Source organism: Squalius cephalus (genome assembly GCF_949319135.1).
Source record: "Squalius cephalus genome assembly, chromosome: 7".
NCBI classification, from domain to species: domain Eukaryota; kingdom Metazoa; phylum Chordata; class Actinopteri; order Cypriniformes; family Leuciscidae; genus Squalius; species Squalius cephalus.
In genome coordinates, this window is record NC_137128.1 from 11,871,398 (window position 1) to 11,886,173 (window position 14,776).

Below are 14,776 nucleotides of genomic sequence, written 5' to 3' on the forward strand. Positions count from 1 at the left end.
TAATTTGTGCCTTAACAAAGCCATTATGGGAATGAGAGACTTAATTGCATCTCTCTAAACTAAATCTCAGGATTTGAAACCTCTTAAGAACTGCTTGCATACCTTTCCTGTTAACCATTGCAGAGTGCGAAAGAGGTTTCAGTTTTATGAATTCCATTGTGACTAAGAAGAGGTCTGTGCTTCTTGTCTTCAGAAAACTATGTAAAGTCCTGGGCAAGACGACATCGCACTGCACATGACCCACAGTCACGGCAATGTAAATCAGTAACAATACAATAGATGTTTTTGGAACATACTGTAATTTAATAAGCAAAGCATACAGAAATGTAATAATTATTGACATATTACTAATAAACAAACAAACAAACATTTGTGACTTCTGTTTTTTGTGTGTGTGCGTGTGTTGTGGTTTGTTAGGGGTAATAGTATACCACTTTTCGTTTTAGGACTAAACCACTGAAACGATTCAGACAGTGTAAATATGCTTACCATTGGGGAGAATAAAGTCTGGTTTCACGTTAGTGTCAGGCGAATCGCACAGTCTGCTCCGGTCCAGAAAACATATCGGAATCTGCACAGAATACTACTATATTTTAAAATCATATGGGGGAGATTAGGAGGAGAAACTAAACGCTACTGGATGTTTTAAAAAAGGGGAGGAGCTGTCCCGCCCTGTCTTACTGTTTCAGTGGATATTACATCAACACATTGAACAATGGTGAGCGTTTCAAGGCACTGAAGTGGGCCTTTAACAAAAACTAGGCCCAAATGGAGAAGCCATGTGTGAAGAACTACAGTAAGTACACCCAATGATTCAATAGCTTGTATTGATGATAATAATGAATGTCTGTAAAGTTTGTGTGGAAAGCCCTTATATGAAGATAATGTGGGGTGTTATATAAAAATTGATAACCTTAGAGCAAGGTTAAGAAGAAATTCACGTGCATACACACGTTGTGAAATAACATTTTTTTTTTGTGATAACTTCTCCTGTGCTTGCACACAAAATAATCCACACAGTTTTTAGAGAATGAGACCCACTGAATTTTTTAAGTGTGCACTGGGCAAAAATTCTTGTAGTGTGTGTGTGCGTAGTTTTAAGGAACTGTAATTAAGGATTCAGAAGTCATAAGTCAGTAGTCACATTTTTTCAACACTGCAATTTTGTATGTCTTTGTATACACCCGATTTGCTCATCAGCCCATTAGTGAAGACTGCAAGACTTGAAATGGGTGTATCAGACCAGAGAAACATTAAAACAATGTAGTGCAATAAAAATTTAGGAGAAGGTTTGGGAAACTGCAATAGACGACACCGTGGAAATATCAGTATGATCAAAATAACTTCAGTTAGATCAGTTTTGCTCCACTAATATTTTTTTTCCTATTTGTTAAACAAGCAAAATATTCACCAATACAGATGATTTTTTTTTAAGCAAATATTCGTTGAATGAAACTCCTCATCTTCACTCATCATCTGCTCATTGTTGTAGATCAGATGGCTCACTTTGACAATTTTGGACAATGCTTCTTTACATGAATCTGTCGAGTACTTGATGAGCTGAAACTCTTTCCACATGAAGGGCACTCGTACGGCTTCTCTCCAGTGTGCACTCGCTCATGTATTTTCAGCTGCCCTAACTGATTGAAAGTCTTGTCACAATGTGAACACTTGTGCGGTTTTTCTCCAGTATGGATTCTTTGGTGAATTTTCAAGTCGCCGGCTCTGCCGAAGCTGTTCCCACACTCAGAGCACACATGAGATTTCACTCCAGTATGAACTTTATGGTGCATTTTAAAACAGTCCAGACGTGAAAAAGTCTTTCCACAAACAGAACAAATGTAAGGCCTCTCATTTGCATGAACAATCATGTGTTGTTTTAAACGTGATCCCAAAATAAATGCTTTACCGCACTGATCACATATAAATGGCTTTATTCCAGCATGAGAGCGCAGATGATACGTAAGGCTGTCTGACTGTGCGAAATTCTTCCCACACTGATTGCAAGTGAAAGGTGTCGCTCCAGTGTGAATTCTATAGTGATGCTTAAGTTTTCCTTTCAATGTGAAACTCTTCCCGCATTGATCACATTTGTAAGGCTTCTCTCCGGTGTGAATTCTCATGTGACAATAAAGGTTTCCTCTGAGTGAGAAACCCTTCCCACACTGAGAGCATCTGTAAGGCTTCTCTCCGGTATGACTTCGCATGTGATCATTTAGGAGTGCTTTACGAATGAAACTCTTTCCACACTGCGTACATAAATAAGGTTTTTCTCCAGTGTGAACTCTCATGTGATCATTGAGAAGTCCTTTACGTCTGAAACTCTTTCCACACTGATCACAGCTGTAAGGTTTCACTCCAATATGAATTTCCTTGTGAAGCTTAAGGTCTCCCTCATTAGAGAAACTCTTTCCACATTGAAGGCATGCGAAAGGGTTCTGTCCAGTGTGGATTCTCATGTGATCATTCAAGAGTGCTTTACGCACAAAACTCTCTCCACACTGATCACATGTGAAGGGCTCCAACCCTAAGTGAATTCGTATGTGGTCAACGAGAAGTTGTTTACGAATGAAACTCTTTCCACACTGATTGCATGTGAAAGAATGTTGTACCTCTTTTCTTTGAGATCTTTTTTTCAAAAACTGAAAATAATAATTCACAAAAGTCAAAGATTTTCCTTCAGGTTTAAAATTGTGAGGTTCCGGATACTGATGTTTCTCCTCCGCTTCATTTATTTCTTGACATTCCTCTTTCACCTCCATCAGACCTAAAGTGAAACACATTTAAATGTAAAAAAATTATTAAAGAGACATACGTCAAACAGAATGAAATCAGAGTAATTGACAAATTAATTCAGTAGTTTTAATTTTCATGTTAATCAGTGCTCGAAGTGGGCCTGTAGTACTGGCACTTCACAGTACAGGCACTTCTATATATTTTAATCTGTAGCATAACTTCACTTTTTCTTGCGTACCGGCGCTTCAACGCGATTTCAACCGAGGTCTTACACTTGTGCATGTTCACCCAGAGACTTAATATAGAGCATTAATCAGCATTACTCCTGAGCACCAAACGACATTTGAGTATCATAAGGTAAGATGCAGGTTTTTGTGCTGCCGCCATGTCGTAAAATCTACAGTGTTTAACACATTTAATAACGAGTTCTGAGCCTTCTCATAACTCTGTCCTCATTCATTTGTAAGTCTATCTGTAAGTTGTGTTTGGACTGCTTAATATTAGTTTTTTTTTTTTTTTTTTTTTTTACACCGTGGCACTACACTTTATTCTATAAAACCTATTTAGTTTGAATACATTTTCAGTACATCAAATAATAATTTTTTTTTTTGGCATCTTAAACCTCTAAACCATTAGGTGGTACACCCATCCGCACAAATGAACAGACTAAGAAAACTATTTAAAATGCTGTTTTAATAAGAAATTCAAAATAAAATACTATGGCATAATTTTATGCTTGAAACCTTTACCATAAACAACTTTTATAAATATCAGTAGTTTTAAAGCCGTTGAAAAAACAGAAAAAAAAGTGTCCGTCAATTTGGATGTTCTCAAATGCCAGGGTGGCAAAACTGCAAAAAAATGTATTTTTAGGCCTGTCACGATAACAAATTTTGCTGGACGATAAATTGTCCAAGAAATTATCGCGATAAACGATAATATTGTCGTTCTGAGACCATTTTCATTTAATATAATTATAATGGCATAATAATGCAGGTACACCTTTTCAACGATCTATAAACTTTTATTTCTAAAGAATATTAAACATTGAAAACGGAAAACATTTTAAATATCCAAAAAAATGAACAAAACAACCAAAAACAATGAAAGCAATGGACTCTTAAGTGGGTCGCACACCGGACGCGCAGCTCAGCGCCGCGCCGCGCCACGTCTAGGACAACTCTCACCTGAAAATCCGTTAGCATCAGCAATTTTCTGATTTCTGTAAATAAATATAAAACTAAATGTATATTGCAGCACGGGGTGAAGTCCGTATATACATTAACTACGATTTGAGACACATACATGTAAATTTAATATAAAACTATGTAAATGGCGCTCTGTGGCGCGGCAGGATTTTGAACACGGTCCTGAGCCGTTGCTGGGCGCCGCGGACAGACGCCGCCGGTGTGTGTGCTCTCATAGAGAATAATGTGTTCGAATTTAAAAGACGTGGCGCTGCGCTGAGCTGCGCGTCCGGTGTGCGACCCCCTTCAAGGGGACAGACGCCGAAATAAACAAAATAACTAACAAAATAAATGTCTGTTAATAAATAAAATGGATGTAAAATTGCACTTCAAAAAATATTAAACATTAGGCTTTAGACATTAGGCATAAATAGTGATACATTCCATAACAGGCCAAACTGACAGTTAGGACCTTTGTAAACAAATAAAAAAAAAGCCTCAACAAGCCATATCACACCATTCTGCACTGTCCTCCTGTTACTTTGTCAAGTGATTGTGTACTGTCGGGAAGACGGAGACGCACTTTATTGCGTGTATGCTACGCACTGAAAATACTTGGTTAGGATTAGGGGTGAGGAGTGCGTGCGTATTACACGCCATAAAGAGCGTATCATATGCACGCAAAAACTATTTTTGGCGTATAAATGGCACGAGAAATAACATTCGTGGTATAGATACGCATTTTCATGTGATCGGGCTCGCTGTCGCAACTCACAATTAGCGTCTTCTCTCTCTCCCGGCAGTAGCCGCAAACGCGGCGCCGCCTCCCCACACACCATGCAACTGACAACAAGAGGGTTCACTCCTCCTATACGCTAAAGAACCGAGCGAGAGTGGTCATCCAGTCTCTTTGGTAGAGAGAGCGAGACGAGGAAAACAAACAAGCATGCAAATGGAATTATTGCGGCCGGAAAAATTATCGAGCTCATTTTTTTTTATCGTGCGATTAATTGACTTATCGACTATCGCGACAGGCCTATGTATTTTATTATGAAGTGAAAAGGTAATAACAGTAAACATGATTGAATCAACCAGAGGACCCCAGTTGATCCTTTCAGAGTGAAAAGGTTTGTAGATCTCTCTTGAATACTGATAAAAGTAGCTACTATTAAGTAATGGGGAGGTTGGTCTCAAGCAAACCTGATGCGACTAATCAAGGGCTTCATTAGTTACACCAGGTGTGCTTGAGCTAGAACACATGAAATGTCTGAAGTGGCTAGGTTTGTTGAGTGTCACGTTTGACTGCATGTAAGAAATATGGCTTAGTCAAAAGAATGGGACACAAAGTTTAGAGAAGATATCATTGCCCTTCACAAACAAGGAACAGGATACAAAAAGATAGCAAAAGAACTATTGCTACATTCACACAGTCCGTCCAAATCCTATTATTTGTATATCCGATTGGAATCTGACCTAAAATTATTGACGTCCACACTGTGTATCGCAACTGTTCAGATCCGATTTGTGTGTCCATGCAGCTCTTTCGTTTTTCGGGAAAATATCTGCATTGGTGTCTATGGCAATGACGTCGGATTGGTAGGAATACGTCAAATACAACAACAACCGCAACATGGAGGGGTTTGCAATAGAGATGTTGTCTGCTTTTTTCCACGCTGTTGTTTCAGTCGGTTTACAAACATGTCTCCGTTTTGTTGTCATTTTCTGCTTGTCCTGCACTTTGCAACTATACAGCCTTGTTTCGATAGCGACTTTTAGCATGTTTCCTATAACAACGTCTGACGTTTAAGTTTTACGTGCCGTGAGAAATTCACATAAACTATGCAAAAACCGATCAGAGCAGTGAGACATGAAACGGATTTTCAGAAATGCGATTTGAATAGGACTTAAAACCACATATGAATGTAGCTTGAAACAGATTTGTAAAAAAAAAATTGTCATGCACACTTGCTAAATCTGATCGGATTTCAACCGGATATGCAAAAAAATCGGATTTGGCTGACAGGCTGAACGTAGCCTAAATGTTCCAAGATACACCGTCGGATGCATAGTTCACAAGTTCAAAGTTAAAGGAAGAGTGATTACACTACCTGGACGGGGGAGAAAAAGGAAGCTATCAATGGATGCAACCAGATTTCTGAAAAGGCAGGTTCAGAAAAACCCTTGAGTGACTGCAAAAGACCTGCAGCAAGATTGGTGGGAACAGACACTGAGATTTCAGCTGCACAGTAAGGAGTGCACTAAACGCGTACACCACTACTGACCCAAAAGCACAAGAAAAGTCGGCTACAATTTGCTCTAAATAATTTTAAAAAGCCACAGAAGTTTTGGGATTTTGTTCTGTGGAGCGATGAAACAAAACTGTATATTTTTTCGGCCCTATGGATCAGCGGTATGTCTGGAGGAAGAAGAATGAAGCATTTGCTGAAAAGAAAACTGCCTACAGATAAACATGGTGGGGCTCTGTGATGCTCTGCAGCTGCTTTGCATCCTCTGGCACTGGAAACCTGCAACGTGTGGAAGGCAAGATGGATTCACTAAAGTGTCAGGAAATCCTTGGAGAAAACATCATGCCATCAATGAGGAAGCTTAAGCTTGGGTGTCATTAGCCGCGTTTCCACTGTCGGGCCAAAAGCGGGCGTGCTAATGCGTGCCAGGGCCCGTTGCGTTTCCACTGTCTCTTCTGGGGCTTGATTGGGCCTCGTCGGGGCTTCCTCTGGGCCAGCACCCAGGGTTTTTTGGCCTGCCGAATACCTTGGTCCAAAGTGGGGCAACTCGGGCTAGAGGATTGATCATTAACAGAGGCGGAGTTTACCTGAGTCTGGAGACGGCAGCGCCGGATGATTCCATATACCAGCTAATCAGCATTAAAGACTTTTCAAATATTTTAGCTCAAAACTCACTTTCAGACAGCAGCGAGTGTTTAAAATAACTTCTGTTTGTGACCCGATGTGGATTCTGATCACCATATAAGGCAGAAATATTTTTACGCGATGCAAAAGACTATGTGCACTAACCATTACCATAGTAAACATGGTAAATATGACCGCTTGAAGAAATCAGACAAATCATATAGGCTATCACAATCATGTTTTTATTTTATCTGTCAGTAGTCAATTCTCTTTATACCGGACTGTCTGATATCCATATTTAGCTCCGCATATGTCATAAAATAATAGGGGTGGGCATCTCTATGCACCTCACAATTCGATTCAATTATGATTCGAAGGGCTGCCATTCGATGATAAAACGATTATCGATGCATCTTTTTGTCCTATACAAATTTTCTTTTTTCTCACTGAGAGACTACTTGTTACTTTTTAAAGCAAGTATTTGTAATGATCCATAATGAATTTACTTTCAATATATTTTATTAATCAAACAAATGGAAGAATGGTGATTTGGCAATAAATATTGCGACAGAGTTTGTTATTCGCTTTGCTTTTTTCGAGTTGGGTAGAAATTTTTAAGGTTGTCCTGGTTTCCACTTCAGCGCTGTTTGATCTGACGTGTGGTTTATAAGAGAATCTGCGCCGAATTTGCTTCCAATTAGATCTCGCTGCGATGTTATTAGTGAATTCAAACGCTTTCTCACTGGATCTCCCAGCACTGTGTAATAACAGTGTCGCGTTGCGTGATTGAGATCAGCCCACGATTTAAAACCGCTAAACTTCCTGCGCAGCGCCGCTCAAACGAATAACTTTCGTTTCGTTTGCTGTTTCTCGTATGTAACAGAAGTTTCTCTGACTGAAAATATAACTGTACTGGGATAGAGTGCTAAAGCTCCTCAAGTCATATTTTTGGTGGCATATTTGTAGAAATTATCATTCTTTCTAAATGTGATATAAACATACTGTCCTGACTCCTGTGACTACAAATAAACAGAAACAGACGTGACTGAATAAGTACGTGTGTACTCGCTTTCTTTTGTGAAATAATGGTAAACCACTTTATTAATTACACTTTTATTTATTAACCACTTTATTTTTTACACAAATTAATTCATTATGATCAATGTATCACTTTTTACTGTAAACCTGTGGTAAAACATTGATGCTTGGGTTTTAAATCTTTAAAGGTGACATAAGCCCCTTTAACAAGATGTAGCCTAATATAAATCTATGGAGTCCCCAGAAAGTGTCTGTGAAATTTCAACTCAAAATCCCCCCCAGATCATTTATTATACCTTGTCAAATTTGCCCCTTTTTGGATGTGAACAAAAACACACCGTTTTTGTTTGTCCATTTAAATGCAAATAGTGTTCTGTGCTCGTCTGTGCAGCAACGACAGAACAGTTTGCATGCTTTGCCCGAACATTTGCCATTGCATTAGAACTGGTTACACTGTTGTTGCTTTCGAAAACCAAGTAGTGACGCTGTGGGTGGAAACGTGCAGATTAAGGGGCGGTAATATTATAATAATATCCCCTTCCTACATCAGAAGGGAGAAAAATCTGATCGGCTTATTTTTTGACATGCTTGCAGAGAAAGGCTTACCAAAACAAAGTTACTGGGTTGTCACTTTTCACGTTTTCTGGGTTGGTAGATGCACCGGGGACCCGATTATAGCACTTAAACATGGAAAAAGTAAGATTTTCATGATATGATGATATCTCGCTAGTTTCCAGTGATTTCTTTCTGATTAGTTTTCTGATAAACTTGAGTTTGTGTGACGTTGTTCCAGAGAGGCGTGTTACGGGCGGGTTTTAGTGAAGCGCTGCGGAGCTTCTGGCCCGACAGTGGAAACCCAGCATGGTTTTGGGCTCTGTGTTACAGGTCCGAGGATATTAGCCCAGCACATCCCGTTTAAAGCCCTGGCTCACACTGGCCCAACAGTGGAAACATGGCTATTGAACCTTCCAACAGGACGATGATCCCAAGCATACCTCAAATTGCACCAAGGCTCGGTTGCAGAAGAAGTCCTGGAAGATCCTACAGTGGCATCACAGTCACCTGACTTGAACCCCATAGAAAATCTCTGGTGGGATTTGAAGAAGGTATTGCAGCACGCAAACCCAAGAATATTACTGAACTGGAGGCCATTACTCATGAGGAATGGGCTAAGATTCCTTTAGAAGCTGGTGTCTGGTTATACATCTCGTTTGCAGCAGGTCATAATAGCAAAAGTGTGTTCTACTAAGTGCTAAAGATGCTTGCCATGAAGGGGTTGAATAATTTTAAGACTGCAGAAGTTGAAGTTGAATTTTCAGTTGAATTTGGGGAACACACTTGAAACATTTGTTGTGTTGAGCTATTTCAATTACTTTTGTTTGATTTGCTCATTGCAAACAGCTGAAAGTCTGTATCAATTTTGTCAAAGAAGCACAAACTGGAACATGTGCTGAACTGTTTTCAATCAGAAACGGCTAAAACATGCAGACTGTAGGACTTTTGTATGCACACCTGAACCATGCTGAACTAACATTTCAAGCCAACCCGTTTGGTTTAGTAGTTCTAGTTATTATATAGTGTTGATATTTTAAATGCAAAATCTCAGTGAGTGAACTCAATGGAAAGTTGATTATTATTTTTGTGTATCAATATAAAACATGACTTTGTCATTCATTCACAAAATGGTTCCGAATGTGATGGCATGTGATTTATTCTGTTTTTGATGAATTTACTACTTTTACTTCACTTGTATTTTATTTTTTTGTAATTGAAATTAAAAAAATTCAGTATTCACCATATATTCCCTGTAATTATTAATGTTGTCAGGTGGCTGATATTCATCAGGTGCAGCAACCATGTACATTTTTTATTTAAACCAACAATTAATAAGTCAGAGTAAAACAATGGCTGAAAACTAGATTGTAATAGTAATTTTATTGAATTAATTTATTCGTATACTAGTATGATAATTTTTCTGTCTTTAAAAGTTAAATCGGATGCTAAAGATACTAAATACCTGGCAACTCCAACAAATAATTCAGTGGCTTTAATAATAATAAGTATATTAGCTTATTAATATCTCTGAATATCACAATCAGGGCTTCAGACTAATTTTTTTTTACTAGGAGCACTGTAGCCCCTTACTGAAATTTTTAGGAGCACAAGTAGAAGGGGCATACCACTGATCTATATAGAATGACATTATATAGATCAGTGGGGCACACCTTAAATCAACCTGCAACGCAGTTATTCACATTTTCCCGCATTTTACTGTATTATTGACAAATGACTTGGTAATAAATAGACTTAACTTACAGAAATTACAATGTGCAGTTTTATTTTAAGTTCACAGGGCTCCAGACTAACATTTGAGGGCAACAGCACCGTAGCCAGAAAGTTGCGCCAGCCCCTGATTCGCTAGCGCTGGTGGGCTGACAATAAGCACTGAGCTTGAGTTGAGATGTGGATAAAATTAACTTTAATTATTATCATTCATAATGTCTAAATATTCATTCAAAAGAAAAACAAGTGAAAAAAATATATATTAGGCAGTGAAAATAGCTAACATGCGCTCCTCTGCAACCACCTACTGGTTTCAATGGTAATTTAATGCCTTTCTTATTTTTAAATAAGTGTATATCCTAGGCCTATATCTTGAAACTTTACTTAATTTTGGACTGAAAGCCTTCTTATTTCTCCTGGTTTCCACGCCAGCGCTGTTTAATCTGATATCTCTGATTTATAACAGAGAATTATGCGCTGAATTTAAATGCTTCTCACTATATCTCACAGCAATGTTATTAATTCAACGGCTTTCTTCACTGCATCTCTCGCTGTGTTTGGTTGCACAGGTGTCCTGACAAATCGGGTCCTCCCTCAAAATCGGGTCTTCCCAAACTGTCAATTAATTATTATCCTAAGTATATACGAATGATATTGATTTAAAATACATATCTTACTATATAATGTGTATGAAAACACATTAATGCATAATAAAACGATTGAATGTAATTTCTTACATTTAATTAACTGTTAATTAATAAATAATAATAATAATAGCACATTAAGTTAATAACTGAACATCATTAATTTGTTTTATTTATAACTGAATTAGTTGGACATTTAACACTTAATTTAACACAATTCCATAAAAGATGATTGAGAATGTATTAAAATGCCATATTTTTGATAATGGTGGCCACTTTAGCTGGTAATGTTATTCCATTTTGAACAGTTTCTCTTTAAAGTTAGCAAAAAGATTAGCTATACATTTTTTTTAATGTTATTTCACAGGTCACATATTTTTAAAAAGAAGTCTAGTGAACGGATGTCTTTGATGTTACCAGCAGTAATTAATGGAGACTCAAGAATGATCACCAACCTCTTTGTTCTTCAGTGTTCACTCTGCAGGGTTCTGCCTCACTCATGTTCACGAGCTACAATTTATTATGATTCATTTTTAAAAAGCGATGTACCTTATGTTTTATTAAGGCTCCGTAAAACGTTTATTTACAATCTGTGCTTCGGAGCTTGTACGTTGTTGTTATTGTTCTTCTTCGTCGTCTTCTTTGAGTTAATGGCGGATTGGCGCCACCTTGCCGTATGGAGAGCTACAAACTAAAAGTTTTCATTTAGCTAAAATCGTAACCAAAAATGAAGTTTCAGTATAAATTAAGGTAACTGAACTCGATATAGATTTTATATAAACATTTTAAATGTAATAATTCTTTCTACTCCAATTTGTTGTTGAAATAAAAAAAATTTAAAATAAAAAATAAAGTCCACTCTGTCCCCATCCATGGCTGTACTATGTAGCCAAAATACTTGGATTTTTATATGGACTTGGATTTTAAATGAGCAGACATGCAGGTCGATCATAGACCATATTATGAGCTCATAATAGAGCTGAAAAACATTGAGGATATCATATTTAATGTTACTGAATTTCCAGAATTGCTATGACCCTCAAAAATCTTATACAGAGATGTAGCCAAAATACAGAGCATGCATAAATTGGTTTTCCAGACATGTAACTAAATTATGTGTGTGACATTAAAAACTATAAGTTATAAACCATACCAAAAAAAAAAAAAAAAAAAAAAATTTAAGTTGAGAAAACTTAATTTCTTAAGGGGTTACCAATTGAAGTAATTTTTTTAAGTTGATCCAACTATTCACTTTTTACAGTGTAGTGATACAATGGCCATGTCTCATTTCTTTATGGAAGCATTATTCTATGGACTATATTAATATGGACAAATAATTTTGTATCTTCATTTAATAGGACATCAATATATTTTCAATATCATTAGGGTATAAATGTGAATTTTTCACTTTTTATTTTTAATGAATTTGCAAAGATTTCAAACAAACTTTGTTCATGTTGTCATTACGGGGTATTGTTTGTAAAATTTTGAGGAAAATAATGAATTTAATCCATTTTGGAATAAGGCTGTAACATAACAAAATGTGGAAAAAGTGAAGCGCTGTGAATACTTTACGGATGCATTGTACATCTTCATTTTTATAGAGTTAAAACAATTTTAGAATAATAATATCAATAGGCCCTATACTCACAGCCCTATATTAAAATAAAACCGAATAAAATTAAACAAGTAAACCGAAAATAAAGAAAAGATTCAATTTCATCAGTTTACATGCATATCCTCTTGTGACCGTTCCTAACATCTGAAAATCATGAACATGCGAATTTGTGTGGAAATATTGAAATATTAGCTTCAAATCTGAGTGTTCGGCTGACAAAAAAACTTTTGGGAACCTCTGGTCTAATTGAAGCTGAGGAAAGGAGCGGGTTACAAAAGAACAAGCGCTCAGAGTTGTGTGTTGCTTGTAGACTGAGAGAGAAAAGCCTGTCGATCGCCCCCTGGAGGAGAAAGACACACTGGGACGAGGCTGAGCTGTCCTTTACCACACCGAAAGCAGACAGGAGCCAGAGAGATATGGAGGACCAAACCTGCAGAAATTAAAAAATGAATAAATGAATAAATAAATGAATAAATATGCGAAGAAATGTAAAAGAATAAATAAATAAATGACTAATTATACTTTTATTTCCTTATTTACATATAATAATGAAATCGGAGGAGTTTACCCTGTGGCCTTTGAACTTTCGCTGCTTTGGGACTGTTGCGATCCTGGATTCACGAAGCATGGCTTTAAGGTACACCACATACCAGTTGCTGAACCTAAAACAAGACTCGACAACAAGATATTTTGTCGACAATTTTTTATTGTCAACGTTGTCGACAATGTCGACTAATCGTTTCAGCCCTACACTCAATGTTGAGGCGAGCGGCCGCTCGCTCACAAACTTCCAGGAGGATGGACTGAGGCAAGGCCGCGTGGGCGCTAGCCTGGGGAACGCCAGAGGGCGGGATGGCCTCCTCGTCTTCTGAGACCCCAAGAAGGGCCGCGTCATCCTCATAGCCAGAACCAGCCGGTTCCGGTTCGTCGACGAGCGTGAGGTTGCCCGCGAAGATCTCCTCTTCGGGGAATGCGGGATTGGGCTGGTCAGCCCAAATAAGTGCGGAGGCGCCCCGGGAGTCCCCCGGTAGCGCGTCGTCGTCACCATGTCCCCCATCCGAGTCAGAAAGGCCGAGCTCGGAGCACTGGGTCGCTACAACTTTAAGACGGCGTCGTAAAAGCTTCTTGGGCAGCATAAGGCAATGACTGCAATTTTCCGGGTTCTCCAAGGCTTCTTGAGGTTGTTTAAGGCCCAAGCAGACCACGCAGAGCGGGTGAAGGTCCTTAGCAGCGATGAGCGCACCCCATGCGAGCGGGCAGGCCCGTGATAGGCTGTTCCCCGGAGAAGCGGCAGGTTTAGACAGCAACATTCCGGAGAAGAACTCGGAAAAATCCGTGGCGGGCAGCCGTGGAAGGAGGAGAAGGTGAAAAACGGCGAGAGCGCAGGCGGCTCCGAATGCAGAACACAGCAGAAGGCTGAAAAGAAGACTGTCACGTCTGGCGGAGGCTGATCAGGCGATATGTCCTCCTGAAGACACGAAAGTGAGCAGCGTAATCCAACCGAACTGTGTTAGTGCAGAGATCGCGAGAAGCGAATGTCAACTGGAGAATAGCAGCGCTTGCAGCCGTTATATGCCCCTAGGTAAGGGGGCGGGGCCTTACCTGGCATTGGCTGCGCGCTTCTGTCTGTCTAGCCAGACTTGGTGCAATTTGATGCTTCTGCAGAGGTCAGGTACGGATGCCCTTCCTATAGGTGGATCTTGAACATGAGATGATGAAAGAGAACCTGACCTCAGTCCTTCGGGGAGTAATCGAAGACTTAAAGAAAGTCAAACCATGGCCTACTGGGCAGACTATCTCCTTGATTGTGAAGGTTTGTTAGTTCATTTGTTTTTTATAACTAGTTAAGAAAACACATGGCAATGATGTATCTGAATTGTTTTTCTTTGCAGAAAGCCAGGCTGCTGTGTCTGTGGAAGATGTTTTGATGTTTGCTACTGGGCTGTCTTCACTTCCCCCATCTGGCTTGGAACCACAGCCACAAATAGAGTTCCTGGATGACTCTGCGTTCCCAATGGCAAATACATGTTCAAACTCCTTGAGATTACCACTCGAGTGGCCACACTCATACACTTTGTTTAAGTCACAAATGGACTTTGGAATTAAAAAAAGTCCAGGATTCAGCTGTTTCTAAACTATATGATGGATGACCCCTAGAGTTAAGACTCTGAAAAAGTTGTTGTTAAAGGTGCACTTTAAAGTGCAGTTGCCAAAGTTGTTTTTATAATGTTACAGTATGTGAGCATGTTCTGTTCTTTTCTCAGTTAACATTTTGAAAATGTTTTAGATCCACGACTCTCAAACTGGGATCCCTTTTTTTCTGAATCACTGTTTTAGATAAAGAGTGTAATAAATACTCATTACTATTTTTGATTCATTTACTTCACACTTAAAAACAAT

The 14,776-nt window shown here is 38.7% G+C and overlaps 1 protein-coding gene across 1 annotated transcript; it reads right to left on the reverse strand.

The window, feature by feature from the left end:
- Positions 1 to 954: 954 nt before the first annotated feature.
- LOC307162052 (uncharacterized protein) lies at positions 955 to 11,388 on the reverse strand. The gene is made up of 2 exons (XM_079877118.1): positions 11,214 to 11,388; positions 955 to 2,767 (listed from the first exon to the last, which is right to left on the reverse strand). Exons 1-2 carry the CDS (start codon positions 11,257 to 11,259, stop codon positions 1,503 to 1,505), a joined length of 1,311 nt encoding a protein of 436 aa, XP_079733244.1. The 5' UTR covers positions 11,260 to 11,388; the 3' UTR covers positions 955 to 1,502.
- Positions 11,389 to 14,776: the final 3,388 nt, after the last annotated feature.